General features: G+C 41.9%; 1 protein-coding gene across 5 annotated transcripts in view; it reads right to left on the reverse strand.

The window, feature by feature from the left end:
- Positions 1-70: 70 nt before the first annotated feature.
- Positions 71-14,045, reverse strand: part of LOC115128227 (sodium bicarbonate cotransporter 3-like) — a 60,731-nt gene continuing 46,756 nt past the window's right edge. For 3 of the 5 annotated variants that reach the window (XM_029657896.2, XM_029657899.2, XM_065017667.1), the window contains 14 exons: positions 13,102-13,235; positions 12,159-12,404; positions 11,859-11,964; positions 11,619-11,780; positions 11,191-11,304; positions 8,205-8,366; positions 7,837-7,962; positions 7,369-7,494; positions 7,067-7,135; positions 6,668-6,841; positions 6,319-6,456; positions 6,056-6,165; positions 5,212-5,322; positions 71-4,421 (listed from right to left, as the gene is read on the reverse strand). In XM_029657896.2, the coding sequence (XP_029513756.2) occupies positions 4,337-4,421; positions 5,212-5,322; positions 6,056-6,165; positions 6,319-6,456; positions 6,668-6,841; positions 7,067-7,135; positions 7,369-7,494; positions 7,837-7,962; positions 8,205-8,366; positions 11,191-11,304; positions 11,619-11,780; positions 11,859-11,964; positions 12,159-12,404; positions 13,102-13,235 (1,863 nt within the window). In that variant the 3' untranslated portion in view covers positions 71-4,336. Of the gene's footprint in view, positions 4,422-5,211; positions 5,323-5,812; positions 5,865-6,055; positions 6,166-6,318; positions 6,457-6,667; positions 6,842-7,066; positions 7,136-7,368; positions 7,495-7,836; positions 7,963-8,204; positions 8,367-11,190; positions 11,305-11,618; positions 11,781-11,858; positions 11,965-12,158; positions 12,405-13,101; positions 13,236-14,045 lie in introns of all 5 variants that reach the window. The other 2 variants (XM_029657898.2, XM_029657897.2) reach the window with 2 other exon arrangements.

Below are 14,045 nucleotides of genomic sequence, written 5' to 3' on the forward strand. Positions count from 1 at the left end.
GCTCTGCGTATTGTGCACTGTGTACTTTCACATGGTGTGAATTGCGACTCAGTTAAATATGGAGAGAGAAGACATTTTACACACTTTTTATTGCTTTCTATCAGCAAAGTAAAAAGTTTTTTTTTTTTACATCCTGTTATGGTATGGTATTCAACAACATGACAGGAGTATTTTCTGTGCTTGACTGACAGCAGTAGTGAGGTCAGTGTAATACAGTGGGGGAAAAAAGTATTTAGTCAGCCACCAAGTGTGCAAGTTCTCCCACTTAAAAAGATGAGGCCGCGTAGCCTAGTGGTTAGAGCGTTGGACTAGTAACCGGAAGGTTGCGAGTTCAAACCCCAAGCTGACAAGGTACAAATCTGTCGTTCTGCCCCTGAACAGGCAGTTAACCCACTGTTCCCAGGCCATCATTGAAAATAAGAATGTGTTCTTAACTGACTTGCCTGGTTAAATAAAGGTAAAATAAAAATAAATTTAAAAAAAATCATCAACTATGACAGACAAAATTACAAAAAAAATCCAGAAAATCACATTGTAGGATTTTTAATGAATTTATTTGCAAATTATGGTGGAAAATACGTATTTGGTCAATAACAAAGATTTATCTCAATACTTTGTTATATACCCTTTGTTGGCAATGACAGAGGTCAAATGTTTTCTGTAAGTCTTCACAAGGTTTTCACACACTTGCTGGTATTTTGGCCCATTCCTCCATGCAGATCTCCTCTAGAGAGCAGTGATGTTTTGGCGCTGTTGCTGGGCAACATGGACTTTCAACTTCCTCCAAAGATTTTCTATGGGGTTGAGATCTGGAGACTGGCTAGGCCACTCCAGGACCTTGAAATGCTTCTTACGAAGCCACTCCTTCGTTGCCCAGGCGGTGTGTTTGGGATCATTGTCATGCTGAAAGACCCAGCCACGTTTCATCTTCAATGCCCTTGCTGATGGAAGGAGGTTTTCACTCAAAATCTCACGATACATTGCTCCATTCATTCTTTCCTTTACACGGATCAGTCGTCCTGGTCCCTTTGCAGAAAAACAGCCCCAAAGCATGATGTTTCCACCCCCATGCTTCACAGTAGGTATGGTGTTCTTTGGATGCAACTCAGCATTCTTTGTCCTCCAAACACGACGAGTTGAGTTTTTACCAAAATGTTCTATTTTGGTTTCATCTGACCATATGACATTCTCCCAATCTTCTTCTGGATCATCCAAATGCTCTCTAGCAAACGGGCCTGGACATGTACCGGCTTAAGCAGGGGGGCACGTCTGGCACTGCAGGATTTGAGTCCCTGGCGGCATAGTGTGTTACTGATGGTAGGCTTTGTTACTTTGGTCCCAGCTCTCTGCAGATCATTCACTAGGCCCCCCGTGTGGTTCTGGGATTTTTGCTCACCGTTCTTGTGATCATTTTGACCCCACGTTGTAAGATCGTGCGTGGAGCCCTAGATCGAGGGAGATTATCAGTGGTCTTGTATGTCTTCCATTTCCTAATAATTGCTCCCACAGTTGATTTCTTCAAACCAAGCTGCTTACCTATTGCAGATTCAGTCTTCCCAGCCTGGTGCAGGTCTACAATTTTGTTTCTGGTGTCCTTTGACAGCTCTTTGGTCTTGGCCATAGTGGAGTTTGGAGTGTGACAGTTTGAGGTTGTGGACAGGTGTCTTTTATACTGATAACAAGTTCAAACAGGTGCCATTAATACAGGTAACGAGTGGAGGACAGAGTAGCCTCTTAAAGAAGAAGTTACAGGTCTGTGAGAGCCAGAAATCTTGCTTGTTTGTAGGTGAACAAATACTTATTTTCCACCATAATTTGCAAATAAATTCATTAAAAATCCTACAATTATTTTCAGTTTTTTTTCTCATTTTGTCTGTCATAGTTGAAGTGTACCTATGATGAAAATTACAGGCCTCATCTTTTTAAGTGGGAGAACATGCACAATTGGTGGCTGACTAAATACTTTTTTGCCCCACTGTATATGGTCCTAAAGTGGTCCTTTGTAGCTCAGTTGGTAGAGCATGGTGCTTGTAACGCCAGGGTGGTGGGTTCAATTCCCTGGACCACCCAAACGTAAAATGTATGCCCGCATGACTTGTTGCTTTGGGAAAAACCGTCTGCTAAAGTTGCTTTGGGAAAAACCGTCTGCTAAATGGCATATTATCCTAAAGAACACCCTGTTTCTATGGTACAGATCATATAATAAACATCGAATCCATTGCACTGCAATACCATTTGTGTTCTACATTGAATTGTGGTACCTACTTCGCACATATAGGATCACCAAGACAATATTTGTAATGACTTGAAATAGCCAACATTTTATCTGAATTCTGTTCAAACTAAAATTATTCAAATTATTATTTTGTAAAAAAAAAAAAAAAATGTACCAGGCTTCTGTCATTTTCACCAGTGTTATTAAAGTTGCAGTAATTCGGTGCACATTCACTGATATTGCATAAAACAATCTATTTGATTACAGTACATTACAGTTCTTCCTATTTGTGAACAAACACTACATCTGTGACATAAACATACAGTACATATCTTGACAGAAAATGGGTACAATGAAGTACTAATGAGTTAATATTTGTAACTTATTAATCAGTTCAGTTTGCCGGTTTGGTTGAAGAGGATATGATTTTCACAAAAACATTCAGATCATTACTGCTGTGTGTTTGTATGTACTACCTGAAAAGTTTGATTACAGTATGACTAAAAGACACAAAGAGCATTCACAAGGCACATAAGCTATTGTCTGTATAAATCAGCGACACACTAACATAGTCAATAGAGCAGACACACAAAGTGGATGGGGTTTGACAAACCCCCTAGACAGCTCAATAGAACCATCACTCCACACATCGCTTTGTACTCACATCACTCGTCTATTATTGCTAAATCAGGAGCATGTGTGCTAAGCAAATTAGAAATATATAATTGCAATACATTTTACGACTCATTTTTTGGAAATGTCTGTAATACTGAACTTACTTTTTACATGTGACAAGTATTAAAACATGTGCAGCATAATTTGTACAATACAGTTTTACTGCACAGAATAACGTTCATTGCTATTAGAAGAAAACTGAACGGCACAGTAATTTAGATGGGGTTTTTTTTCTGTTTATCAAAAAAATTGTCCCAACAATAGAGAAATACGCTATTCTATTGAAATACGGTATGAGTAGTGAGACAAATGAGAGTAAAGAACTTTCCACAATCAGAAATCATGTAGATTCCTGAGTCGTTGCTTTTTCTAGACATTTCAGCAACAGTTCTGTGAATCTTCAGATTCAATGTTTTTAACTCAATTCAGGCCTGTGCACTAATTCCTACTGGCAAACAAATTTAATGTGCTTATTGTAATATTCATATCATCACTTCCTTAACCTTAAATTAGTATTTTTTTAAATTGTCCATTAAAACATAAAAAGCACACAATTCCACTAAAACAGCACAACAGTGACAAACAAAAAAATTACTCAACAACTTGATCTGAGCAGCGATATCAATACTGAGAATGCAACTTGCAGAGTATACAGTACGGATACAGTACAAGGGCAGTAAAAAGAGGTTGCCACTCCCAACCTTTCTGTCAATGTTTCACAACCAAGAAAGATTATGGGGTATAGATGCTTGAATGTCTACATTCTTTTTTTGGTTTGCAACAGTTTAGATCACCAGTGTCTCGTCATGATGTAACCAGTTTGCACGGTTGAAATCACAGAAATAACAACCTGAATCATTGCTTAAGTGACATGCTTCTGGAGCTGGTGTAGCTGGTTTGTGTATAGTACATTTAAAGTAAATATATATTATTTGACAGAGACCAGAATGTCTCAGGATGTGAATCTTAATTTATTTAATTTTTACAAAATATCGCTTCAAATTTTGATGAGAAAATATACCTTTTAAAATTAAGTAAATTCACGCATACATGACAATCGAAGAAGATTCCGCATCAGTGTGGCAGTGGTGGCCCCATCTTTTGGCAGCTGTGGCAATGGGTGGGAAATAATTGGTTCACATTGGAGTATGATCCAAAATGGTGGGGGTCGGTGGGCAGTGTCAGTCTGGTTCATTTATATCCTAGCAATGTGCTCTCCACTGCAAGTAAGTTAGTCCTCTGTGTGCTGAGGGGGCCTCGGGATCCCCAGAACTACACTGGACCACTGGAGGTAACTGGAGCTCAACTGTTGACCGAGGAGACACACAAAAGGGGCTTCTCCAGAGACCAGTCTAACTTCTCTGCTCCAGGTCTAGCTCACCTTGCTCACTGTAACAGAGTGGCCCTCTGTGGGGTTAGGGGGTGGTAGGACAAAGGTCTCCTCAATCACAAGGCCGTCTCCAAGGCTGAACTCTGCCCTCCTGCCTCGGTGGTGTCCATATTGACTCTAACACAGGCCACCTTCTCCTGGCTGCCAGAGACAAGGGAGAGAGATGGATGGGAAGAGAAGCATCAACGGGCTGGTTGTGCTGGGCCAGAATATCAATGGGTAAAGGATGAGCAGGAAATGTGTTGCTGATTGAAGTGCAATGCTGTCTGAAAGAATGTCAGACAGATGCTCAAATTAAACTCAAAGCTCATTCCGTGCTCTAAGTATAGACAGTTGTTAACACTCTCAACTTGAAGATGGCGGGCTCATGTGTTAAAGTGTGCTGTTAAACATTATAATTGGGGTAAAAAGACTAAATGTGTCAGCATCGTGTTATATCCTCAGGATGTCAGAACATCAGGGCAAAGCCTCTTGAACACTTTGCTTTTATATGCTGTAATGTAATATAATATATTACAAGATACATTCATATTGTAATATATGAATGCATCTGTAGGCAAATACAATATTCAGGAAAACAAAATCAAGTCTTGTTTTATGCAAACATCCACACTAAATGTAGATGTCACAACATACATGCAACTGAACATTACACAAGTTAAAAATACTTTCATTACATAAGAATGGATGCATTGTTCTTGTCATACCCATTAACTAATGGGCTAGTCACAGAATTAAGTAGACTAGTTTATTGGATTAGAATAGTCACAGAATATAATATGATTATTTGATCTACAAGGGGTGAGTTATCAATGTGATCTTGTCTTAGTGAGATTTCAGTAGACCTGAGGTGTGCCTGGAAAAAAGCTCCTCCATTTTTTAGAAGGTGGGGAGGTCAGCTAAAGGGGAGAGTCATTTTCAGCATAGCTACCTTTGGCTACGCTTCATAGATGGGCCGAAGTCGGCGCTCATCGCCACTGCTTTGCATGCCCCGCTTTTGGCCATTTCCTCAGAGATATTAACATTGCCGAGGTCACATGAGCTACATGCAGCGAGGAACAGGACAGAACAGGGGAAGGGAGATAGAGATGCATGCATATGGACAAGGTAAACAAACAAAAGATTGAAGTGCACACATGACTCCTTGGCACCAGTTCCCTGTCATTGCATCTTGCACTAAAAATATGCACTGGCTTATGTGTAACAATTTCTCTGTTGCCAATTGTTACTCTTGGACAATGATTGTCTGCGGTGAGTTCTCTACGTAATCAATGTGTACATTAGTCATTAGTATTCACATGGTTTTAGAGCCTTTTTACCTTGCCATGATACTATGTAGCATTATGTATCATAACAATACCGCCCAAAACACAAACGCAACACGCTAGGAGTGTGTTTTCAATAAAAAGGCATCATCTACAAGTATAGTAAATAGCCAAGTTACGATTTTGGCCATGCGCTCATTGATGTTACTGTATATTACTGAGTAGGGTTAAAACTCAGCACATGGGCTGGATATATCAGACACCCACCCCTACCGCCTCTTCATCCACTGGGAGGGTATGAGCGATTATTCTGTACGATCTGTTCAAGATAAACACGTTACAGACCTAACATCATCACTGTTACCTTTACATGCAATACCAAGAAAGTAGAGATTGAGGAAAAATTTGAATAGTATAACAAAATCATATAATACAAAGACAAAGCGTGTCCTCGATTTAGCTATCCAGTGTAATGTATTGTACTCTGGTTGAATGGTGGGCAGCACTCACCTCCCTGAGAGAGTTTTGACTGGGATCTTGAGCAGGTTCCCACCGTCATAATGGACCTTCACAGCATTCACGCCCACCTGTTCTTCTATGAGCAATAAAGCCTGGGCCTCCTGGGACCAAGGGGACACGCAGAGAATTACAATAGAGTGTACCCATGAGGGTGCAGGTAAATTGCTAAGGTCTGAGCCCCTTTGCCCGTTCTAGTCATTTGGTTTGAACGTTGTCTGGGAACTAATGGCTTTAAAAGTATTAGTGTGTGTTACCCGTTTCTCCCTCTCCTTCTTCTTCTTGTCATCCTCTTTCTTCTTCTTGCTCTCGGGCATCAAGTCGTCCAGATAGCTGAGCTCCCTCTTGGTAAAGAAAAAGTCGAGAAGCTTCCGAATGAAGACGAGGGCCAGCACCTTTAAGCAAAAATAGGATATTTTAAGGGAGAGGGAGCAAACAGACCACAGACTCATACAGAAGGTTTTTGATATTTTCATGTTTACAAACACCCTTGTTGGTAGACACGATAGCACGTTTCTCCAGTTTGTAGATGTGGAGAGGATATTACTATAGAGAGATGGGATGATAGTAGTATTACTATAGCACATTTCTCTCTATGGGTATTACCATCATTGGGAATACGACGGCAGCTGCCGAGGCCTTGATGACCCACAGCAGTATGAGGCAGGTGAGCTGCACCAGGGTGAATACATGGACCTTCCACAGGGGAACGTAGCGCAGGTAGATCAGGTCAGGCTGGTGCTTGGCTGGCATACCAAACAACTTGATACGGTCAAAGAACTAAAGGAGAGAGTGAGACAGAGAGACCCGTTTATTGTTCATTTCATATTTTAGTCATGAAACACGCTCTTTGAGTTTAAATGTGATGATGTTTTTCTTGATAAAAGAGAGATTAATTACAAAGGAGTAAGCTCCTCATTACAGACAAGGCATTGATTTACTTATAAAGAAGAAAAAAACACTGATCATATCTTCAATCAATCATGTCATTGAATATAATCTCACTTGAATGCCTTTGAGTGAAGAGACTCCCATGTAGAGGAAGACTCCGTATAGCACTGGCATAGGAATGAACTGGAGGGTGGGGCAGAAGTTGAACATACAGTATATAATAAATAATACATGGGATTTAAACTGCCTTTAAAAAATGACATGTCACTTGTTTCAACTGTAAGGTGAATATAATGTATAACAGTCAAATTGCTTATCATTCACATTGCCTGTCATGGCATTGGTGTCCCATTGTCTTGTAAAAATAAAGATGGATTATTAATAAAACACTTCTCTGAAACCCAAAGAGCTGTCACCTTGAGTGCGGAGGTCATGAAGACAGAGCAGCCCATGAGGACAAAGATCATGAAGCCGGTGACTCTCTGCTCTCTGATGCCCAGGAACTTGGGCTGTTCTCCTGGCGCCGAGCAGCCCGACTCCACCTTTAGATTTGATTACATTAGATTCATATTTATTATCCTCAGAGAAAGACATTTTTTTCCCCAGACTTGTACATTAACACAAATAACAAATCCATAACTCACTTAGACCAGAGTTGTCAAACTTAATTCCTTAGTTAATTCCTGGAGGGCCGAGTGTTATTTATTTATTTGTTATTTCCATTTGTGTCCGGTTAAAACCTTGACAACCAGGGGAGGGCAGTTCCTAACTAATCGACGACCTGAATTGATCAATCGCGTACACGGGAGGAGCAAAAAAAGGAATTGAGTTTGACACCACTGACATAAACAAAGACTAAACAAAGACCGCAGCAGGCTGCCAACCTTGAGGCTGTTGACGTGGGAGATGGAGAGCACGGTGGCGGCTACGAACCAGGGCAGGCCCATGATTGAGCAAACCCCCAGCATTACCGCCACCACCAGCAAGTCCAGATGGTAGCCACAGCCTTTCTACATGACGGAGAAGAAGGGGGAAATGAGGGGGGTAAAGAAGAGGATAAAAAGCCATTTTAGTATAGCTGGACCACCGAATTGAAAACAATTGCTACATTCAACACAGTGAATGATAATATAATGGGCAGAACAAGGTGACAGAACAACATCTTTTGTAAACATCTTTCTATTCCACCTTGACAGTGGAAATGGAGTCTGTAGACTACGGACGTCTATGCCATGAACCAGTGCTTGCTCACTTTGAGCTTGTGCTCCTTGCGGTTGATGATGACGGCGGTGATCTGCTGGTCCATGAAGATGAGGATGGTGCAGAGCAGAGCGGGCAGCGCCGCCACCAGCAGGGTCCACCAGGGGTTGGGGCCCAGCGGGGAGATCAGCCAGCCACGATGCTTGGAGGTAGGCTGTAGACCAGAGCATAGAGTTAGCTTTTAAACTGAAGCTACTGGCTTGCAGTCAGGGTATAGTGTTCGCTAGCAAGAGCTTGTAAGTGCAAGTTCAAGTATATTGGTCATATGCACAGAAACACAGTACAATGAAATGCTTGCAGGTTCCACTCTGGACAATGCAATAACAATAATAGAAAAATAAAATTAATAAACATAAATTAATAGAATAGAAGCTCAACGGAACACAAATCGAATAACATTTTAGCAGAAGTATAAAACATAAGGGAATCACTCAAACAGATTTTCATTAGGATATTTACACGTGTGCCAGGGAAGTGGGATATGGAGAGCAACGTGTTTTGTGGAATATTAAAAAGAAGTCCAGCAGCAGTTGTGGTGTGTGTGGTTTTGGTTGTGTGTGTTTTTGTATGTGCATATGAGAATAGCATTGAAGTTTACACTGACACGATGACAGAGTTCATCAGGAAGTGTATAGGGGATGTTGTTCCCACTGTGACGATTAAAACCTATACAAACCAGAAACCGTGGATAGATGGCAGCATTCGCGCAAAACTGAAAGTGCACTGCGTTTAACCAGGGCAAGGAGACTGGGAATATGGTCCAATACAAACAGTCCAGTTATGTCCTCCGTAAGGCAATCAAACAGGCAAAACGTAAGTACAGAGACAAAGTGGAGTCGCAATTCAACGGCTCAGACACGAGACGTGTGTGTTATGGACTCCAGACATTCACGGATTATGAAGGGAAAACCAACCATGTCGCGGACACCGATGTTTCGCTTCCGGACAAGCTAAACACCTTCTTTGCCTGCTTTGAGGATAACACAGTGCCTCTGACACGTGCCGCTCCTGAGGACTGTGAGCTCTCGTTCTATGCTGCCGACGTGAGTAAAACCCTTGCAGGGCTGCCGGGCCAGACGGCATCCCTAGCCACGTCCTCATAGCACGCGCAGACCAGCTGGCTGGAGTGTTTACAGCATGTTCAATCTCTCCCTATCCCAGTCTGCTGTCCCCACTTGATTCAAGATTGTTCCTGTACCCAAAAAAGCGAAGGTAAATGAAAGTAAATACTATCGCCCTGTAGCACTCACTTCTGTCAGCATGAAGTGCTTGAGAGGCTAGTTAAGGATCAATTCACCTTCACATTACCAGACACCCTAGATCCACTGCAATTTGCATACCGCAACAGAAAATCCACAGATGATGCAATCGCCATTGGCACTGCACACTGCTCTATCCCATCTGGACAAGAGGAATACCTATGTAAGAATGCTGTTCATTGACTACAGCTCAGCCTTCAACACCATAGTACCCTCCAAGTTCATCCTTAAGCCCTGGGTCTGTACCCCACCCTGGGGCCCCACAAGGGTGCGTGCTCAGCCCCCTCCTGTACTCCCTGTTCACCCATGACTGTGTGGCCAAGCAGGCCTCCAACTCAATCATCAAGTTTGCAGATGACACAACAGTAGTAGGCCTGATTACCAACAACGACAAGACAGCTAACAGGAGTAAGGTGATGGCCCTGGCGTAGTGATGCCAGGAAAATAACCTCTCCCTCAATGTCATCAAAACAAAGGAGCTGATTGTGGACACACACACAGTGGGCATGTAGTGTACACCAATTTGTAAGTCGCTCTGGATAAGAGCGTCTGCTAAATGACTTAAATGTAAATGTAAATGTATATACACTACCAGTCAAAGGTTTGGACACACCTACTCATTCCAGCATTTTTCTTTATTTTTAATATTTTCTACATTGTAGAATAATAGTGAAGACATCAAAACTATGAAATAACACATATGTAATCATGTAGTAACCAAAAAAGTTAGGCATCCTTCCTAACTCAGTTGCTGGTGCGGAAGGAAACCACTCAGGGATTTCACCATGAGGCCAATGGTGACTTTAAAATAGTTACATAGTTTAATGGCTGTGATAAGAGAAAACTGAGGATGGATCAACAACATTGTAGCTATTCCACAATACTAACACAATTGACAGAGTGAAAAGAGGGAAGACCGTACAGAACAAAAATATTCCAAAAGATGCATCTTGTTTGTAACAAGGCACTAAAGTAGTACTGCAAAACATGTGGCAAAGCAATTCCCTTTTGTCCTGGATAGAAAGTGTTGTGTTGGATTTGCCCCAAACATATTACTGAATACCACTCTCACAACTTTAAAGCATAGTGGTGGCAGAATCATGTTATTGATATGCTCATAACTGTTAAGGACTGGGGAGTTTTTCAGGATAAAAACAATAATGAAATAGAGCTAAGGAGTCAGAATCCTTGAGGAAAACCTGGTTCAGCCTGCATTCCACCGGACACTGGGAGATGAATTCACCTTTCAGCAGGATAATAACCTAAAACAAAAGGCTGAATCGACACTAGACTGCTTACCAAGAATACAGTGAATGTTCCTGAGTGACCGAGTTACAGTTGACTTAAATCTACTTCAAAATCTATGGCAAGACTTGAAAATGGTTGTCTAGCAATGATCAACAACCAAGTTGAGGTTGAAGAATTTTTTAAAGAATAATAGGCAAATGTTGTACAATCCAGGTGTGCAAAGCTCTTATAGACTTAACCAGAAATACTCACAGCTGTAATTGCTGTCAAAGGTGATTCTAATATGTATTGACTCATGGGTGTGAATACTTATGTAAATGAAATATTTCTGCACCAAAAAAAAAGAACATTTTTTCACTTTGTCATTATGGGGTATTGTGTGTAGGTGGATGAGATTAAAAAAAAAATACTTCATCCATTTTGAATTCAGGCCGTAACAACAAAATGTGGAATAAGTCAAGGGGGTCCTACCTCAAAGCGGTCGGGTACGTTGAGTTTAGGAGAGGGGATGCCCATTAGATAGTCCACCAGCACCATGATCATAATGGTCAGAAACACGGCAAAGTCACTGATGGTGGAGCGCACCTGCACAACCCATATTAACCACAATACATAATCATGGTAATAAACACAGTAATTCAAATTCACTCAGTGGGAACACCTACACAGTAGCTAACAGTAATAGCTAAAATTGTGTGGGAAGAATGTGAAGACCTTGAAGTTAATTGTGAATATTGATGCAGCACAATAAAACTTACCAGTTCACACATTTACATTTTAGATGAACGCACACACACACACACACACACACACACACACACACACACACACACACACACACACACACACACACACACACACACACACACACACACAATGCTCCCAAGTGAATAACACACCTTTGTAGGGAAGTATCGCTCGGTCTTGATCTCCTTGAGAAAAGAGGAGAGGAAGAAGGTGGTGAAAAAGAGGATGATGGACCAGAAGAGGACATCTGGGATGTAGGGGCCGTGGTGACCACAGGCAGGACCAGCAAACTCTCCATGGAGCAGGTTACACATCTGGCAAAGAGTGTAAAGGGTCAGAGAAATACACAGGCTCAACAGATGTTTTTGCAGTGTGTGTGTCCTCTGACTAACCGATACGTTGAGGCTGTTCCAGGAGATAGAGTCTGGTGTGTGTCCTGTCTGGTTCCACGTCTGCAAGATCTGAGCGGAGGCGTTGGCCGGTGGAGAACACTGACACCTGAGTCAAGAGAATACATCTTACACTCCCCATCATAAATAGCACAAAACCATAAGCTTTTTATAGTCAGTGGTAACATCTAAAACACAGAAATCCAAATAGAAAATATACATTCCCTGAAGAAAGCGGAAAAATGGCAGTGCCCACTTCTCGTGTCTTTTGCCCTCCACCGAGGCTCTCTGACTCTGACTCACGAGTAGAGTGTGAGGTTGTCCAGCTCGTTGTGCATGTTGACGGGGTAGTGTTCCCCCAGCTGGAAGAGCTTCTCCAGGGCCTCGTAGATGAAGATGATGCAGATGAGCGCGGCGAAGGCCTCCTCTGTGAAGCGGGTGATGTAACAGACCAGGGAGCTAGCGTCTGTGGCCACCAGGACCAGGCAGAGGAAGGCCGTCCACAGGCCGATGCTGGTCCTCAGAGACAGGTAGGACAGGCCGTAGTCCCTGGGTGGATAGTACGGTAATTAAGATCAAGACTCAATATTAGGGCTGTCAAACTATTTAAAAATGTATTTGAGTTAACTAGCAGGATTTTGTGATTAATGGCAAATTTAGAATTTGCTCAAATTCAAAATGTAAGATTTAAAATTTTAAAAAACATTACAAAAATATTAACGTCTTGATTTTGTCTAAAGTAATGGTTAGCAAAATTAGGTCAATTGAGAAAGCACACTTTATTTAACCTCAATGTCAACTTCTTTTTACATGGCATTGTACTGCAGATTTTAGCTGTATAGATGATGTATTTTGGGTGTTTTCAGTGTATTTTCACATCCATATCTTACTAGGGACTGGAAGCAGTAAGCTCAAAGCATAGAGTTTATGACAATTGTAGGGGAGGTGCAATCACTCGGACTATGCCTTATGAAATGATTGAGGATTCATCAATAATGACCTTGAGTCTGTCCCAACTTCTCTAATAACTAGTTAGGGCCCAAAGTTTTTCCTGACCATGTGACTTGACCAGAAAAAACTTCAGGCCTTGTAACTTACTGTACATGTACAGTATATAAAACTCAGGGAGTTACTGAGAAACAAATGAGAAATCCCCAAATGTCAGTAGTGAACTTGTCCTTGCAGGTTGCTACCGCCAGAAGGCCACAGTGTGAATAAGTGTAACCAGGATCGGTGTAGCACTCACTTGCAGAACTTAAAGAGGATCTTCTCGAAAACCAGGACAGGCCCCGTGCTGCCCAGGATAGTGAGGGGCTGCCCCGCAAACAGAGAGAAAGCCACTCCTGTGAGGGACGCCCCAAACAGAGACTCTATGGCACTCTGTAGCAAGAGAAGGAAAAGAGGGAGGGAAAAGGGGAGGATGACGAGGGGGTAAATACATAGAGGAACCAGAGAGACTGGGAGACTAAGGGGAAAAGAGGCAAAGCGAACAGAACACCCCACATAACATAATACATATGTTTAAACTGACATTCCAGACCGCCTAGCATCAGACTGCCTAGATAAACTTCTCTGCTTTTTCCACCACGTCGGCCTGCCAATTGTAATATCCCTCCGCCACTCGTCATCTGGTCAGTTTACTCAGACACATCACACACCCCGGCGCGCTGACGCTCGCTATGCCAACAGTCTCCCTCCTAATAAAGACCTCTAGGGTCACTGTAGGGTGTGTGTGTGTGTAAGTCATTGTCAGGATCAAAGCACAGAGACAGTATATAGAGTAGCTCGCAATGAGGAAGAGGGACACCATCTAAGCACCTACTATTTGCTTATAGTTATATGCATCCTATATGCTTTTAGTGATAAACAAATAGGGTAAGACCTTGTCGTAAACCTGTTTCACCAAGCAGCTAAGAGACTGGCAGAAACAGTTGAATTCGGAAGTTTACATGTACTTAGGTTGGAGTCATAGTTTAGTTCAAACTATAGTTTTGGCAAGTCTGTTAGGACATCTACTTTGTGCATGACAAGTCATTTTTCCAACAATTGTTTACAGACAGATTATTTCACTGTATCACAATTCCAGTGGGTCAGAGGTTTACATATAGTAAGTTGACTGTGCCTTTAAACAGCTTGGAAAATTCCAGAAAATTATGTCATGGCTTAAGAAGCTTCTGATTGACTCAAATG

Source organism: Oncorhynchus nerka, linkage group LG4, assembly GCF_034236695.1.
Source record: "Oncorhynchus nerka isolate Pitt River linkage group LG4, Oner_Uvic_2.0, whole genome shotgun sequence".
Lineage (NCBI taxonomy): Eukaryota > Metazoa > Chordata > Actinopteri > Salmoniformes > Salmonidae > Oncorhynchus > Oncorhynchus nerka.